Source organism: Aplysia californica, unplaced genomic scaffold, assembly GCF_000002075.1.
Source record: "Aplysia californica isolate F4 #8 unplaced genomic scaffold, AplCal3.0 scaffold00203, whole genome shotgun sequence".
Taxonomy (NCBI): Eukaryota; Metazoa; Mollusca; class Gastropoda; order Aplysiida; family Aplysiidae; genus Aplysia; species Aplysia californica.
The window spans coordinates 613,693-617,323 of NW_004797473.1; the positions used below are offsets into that span (position 1 = coordinate 613,693).

At 42.5% G+C, this 3,631-nt stretch overlaps 1 protein-coding gene across 3 annotated transcripts in view; it reads left to right on the forward strand.

Moving 5' to 3' along the window:
• The window catches only part of LOC101859483 (LIM and senescent cell antigen-like-containing domain protein 1), a 61,324-nt gene that overhangs the window by 35,619 nt on the left and 22,074 nt on the right, over positions 1 to 3,631 (forward strand). For all 3 annotated transcript variants that reach the window (XM_035969983.1, XM_035969982.1, XM_013082985.2), the window contains exon 2: positions 2,114 to 2,224. In XM_035969983.1, the coding sequence (XP_035825876.1) occupies positions 2,114 to 2,224 (111 nt within the window). The remainder of the gene's footprint in view (positions 1 to 2,113; positions 2,225 to 3,631) is intronic.

Genomic DNA, 3,631 nt, shown 5'->3' on the forward strand with positions numbered 1-3,631 from the left:
GGCGCCTATCGTTTGTGTGTTTAGAACTCTCTTGTAACACCTCTAATCTTCAGCATTTATATGACCTTATGTTACAAGTGCCGTAAATATACTTGCTAAATCAAAAGAGACCGGATCCTTCCTAATGTGTGTTACGGAGGCACCAGCCATCCGCGTGTAGCTACTGTTGAGTTAACCACTGTCTCCTCTGATGGTGATAGTGAGCACAGAGGGCTGAGTACAGACGGTGTCTTACGTTCTGGCGGACTCCCAAGGATACATTTGTCTAGCATTACGAACGATCTTGGGAGAGCATGGGATAATGCTGTTTTTCTTCTACTCGGCCGAAAAAAACCATAGAATTGTTGTGAGAAGGATGGACGACACTAGATGAACTACGGGGAAGAAAAAGACAATCGTGGTGGTTGTGACGAAGAGTTTGATATTTTTGGACTCTGGATAAAAATTGGAAGCAAGGTTCTCGTCGCAATGCGGCTTGTGTACTGTTTTTACGGACTTCAGTTGCGGAAGTGTGAAGCCAGCAGCGAGTTCTGATATTGGAGATCTTTGGTCGACAGTGATTTTTGGAATCCAGCCGGCGACAACGACAAGAGCTTCTTAGTTTCGTGAGTTTGGAACCGGGGACCAGCGCGCGGACCGAATCTTCTGACAAATTCTTGAGAATAAAGAATACCTGGGCCTTCTTAGCTTTGTGGATTTGAAACCAGGACCGGTCTGTGTCCATTATTTTATTATTTTTTTTTGCTTTGTAAATTTGGAGCCAGACCCTGTGTGTGACCAGGGTTTTGTGGGTTTGGAACCAAAACCAGTGCACATACTGGATCTTCTAACGGACTTTGGAGAATACAGAATTCCTGGCCTTTAAAAAAAATCTTTGTGGCTGTGGTATCTTGACCAGTGTGTGACTAGGACCTCTAAGCAAGTGTCTGTGTGGTGTAAACACAAACATTGAAGGAGCCGCCCCAAAATGACGACAATGGGCCCCCGGAGGACGCAGTTCAGGCTGCAGCCCCTGGACCAACAGACGGAGAGCCCACTCTTCCAGCGGCGCCGCGTGGCCCAGGCAGAGGACAACGGTCACCTGACCCAGATTCTTAGCATGGACACGGGAGAGCCCAGGTAGGTCTGGCCGCTGTCCACCTCTTCGATTTGCCAGGATTGACCGGGGAAAACGGACGTTTGACTCACCGAGGACGTGCATTCTGGGGACCCACAACAAGACGTACTGTTTTGGGGCACAATGTCATTATTCATACAGAATTTATTTCTTCCATTTTGTTTTCTTCACTTGAAACTCAAAATGTCAAGTAACAACATGTGTACTATGAAATTTGCAATCTCACTTTTCTGATTTGTGCATGTAGGTTCAAAACTTGCCATTAAATTACCTTTTGTGTTGGTGCTAAAATCTGAACAAAACAAATGGAACCAAACAAACAATTAGAGTCAGCAAATAGCGTTATCATGCCTTTCATAGATTTTCATCATCATTATTGAGTTGCCTTCATGTTCTTTAAAATGATATGTATAATGGCAAAAGTCTAGTTGAGGTCTCCATTCAGAACTTACATGTCGTACTACACATTTTCAGAGTCTGTGACATGATGCCAACATGAGGTCATACAATTTGATTATATTTGAAGAAGGGAAGCCTTAACTAAACCTTTACTTGTATATTTTATTTCATAGGAAATTCATGGGTGGTTGACAGATGCTTTCATGTTGTTTGCTTCTTCTTTCTTGCCAAACATCTATCATCTTTATCTCTCCTCCCTTTTACATTTAGTACTCTCTTGTGACACCTTTAATCTGATCTAATTGTCTTGCGAGTGTCTGAAAAAAACCTCGTTGTACTAGATCAAAGTAAAACATCGCCCATGTCTTTGGAGTCTGTGGTAGGCTTGCCTTCCTTGATACCATTGATTTATTGTTTCAGGAAGCAACATTCCTGCTCTCCGGACATGTCCTTTGATGCTCCGTTGCTCTCTCCAAAATGTTGCAGAGGGTCCTTCGCTGATTGTGCCAGATATATGCCATTGATTAGAGTTCAGTTGTGTAGCACATTTCTGTGACCTCTGTATCAACGTGTTGGTTTTGTTTGTGTGTGTTTCAGTGCCACCATGTCGCTGGGCAGCGCGGTTTGCCAGCGTTGTGGGGAAGGCTTTGGCTTGGACGAGCAGATCGTCAACTCTAACGGCCAGATGTGGCACACATACTGCTTTGTGTGAGTACAACTATCTTTCTCTCTCTCTCTCTCTCTCTCTCTCTCTCTCTCTCTCTCTCTCTCTCTCTCTCTCTCTCTCTCTGGTGTAGGGTGTGGTGATATTCTGAGACTACCGTACTTAATCTTCACTTTCTGATGAAAATTTCAGCCTATCATCTCAGGAGACCGTAGCAAATTGACTGTTAACAAAGTAGAACGTTTTACCCTGGATTTATACAGAGTTCTTAACAAGCATCTTAGTTCAAGTACTTTTATAGAAACTCATTTTCATTCAGCACGAATTCCTATTTCCATCTCCCTGTCCATGGGATTATAAACAATAAATTATTTTCTCAGCTCATTGTAAAATCACTTTGGAATCAGAGTGGCAATCGCAGTGACCTATAAGTAATCGAACCACTGTGTATCGAAACGGGTAGAACGAAAACGGGTGCAAGCAAATTTCAAAATAAAAAATGTGGGACGAAAACGGGTACGACAAAATTTCAAAACGAAAAATGTGGGACGAAATGGTTTCCTCATAATATCTTGAATCGTTCCTGGACTAAAATCTAATTGTTCCGCCCTCGGACTCTTTCAAAAACAGGGACCCATAAAGACTCTACATCTTCCATAAACAAACAAACATAATTTATGTTATTTGCTCGAAAGAATGTGGGATAAAAGTAAAGTGTAACCCTCCTATCAGAATTTACATGAACTAAAACACACACTCAGCAAACGTAGACTCTAGTAATACGCAAGTACCTTGGTCCAGCAAACAGAAACCTTAAAATAGACCTGATGACAACTTACTGAGTCCCAAAGTGAATTAGAGGCAAAGACAAAATATAGGGAAGACCTCCTACATCATACATGATTGAAAAAGACAAAAATCTGGCTGTGGTCCCCAACTTCTTGAAATAAAACATCCAAACAGAGACCGGAGAAGAAGGAAGCCTGTCATTGTTGCAAGGAGTGGGGCATCAACGGACGACCACAGCCACGGTGACAGGTGACAGGTGAATACGCACATTTTGGGTCTCCACCAGGGAGTTTTAAAGTAATACAACTCTCTTGTATCCACTCTCAGTGGGACTACATTTTGGTTGCCTTGACGTCATGAGCGAGAGACGCATTTAAGTTATCTAACTAAAGAATGTGTCGGGAAGGGGTCAGAGGTCGCCGGGATCGAAATTTTCTTTTTAGTCGACTAGGTGTATATTTTTTTGATGTGTCACCATCTTTTCTAAGATCAGCAGAAATTGGAGAAAATTCTATTTGCAAGCCTATCATAATAATGAAGCTATTATCAGTTGTAAGAATTTTCAGGAAAGAGAGTGAGAGAAAGAGAGAGAAAGCAAGACGTAGATCTATACACGCGCGCGCGAACACACACACACACACACACACACACACACTAACACA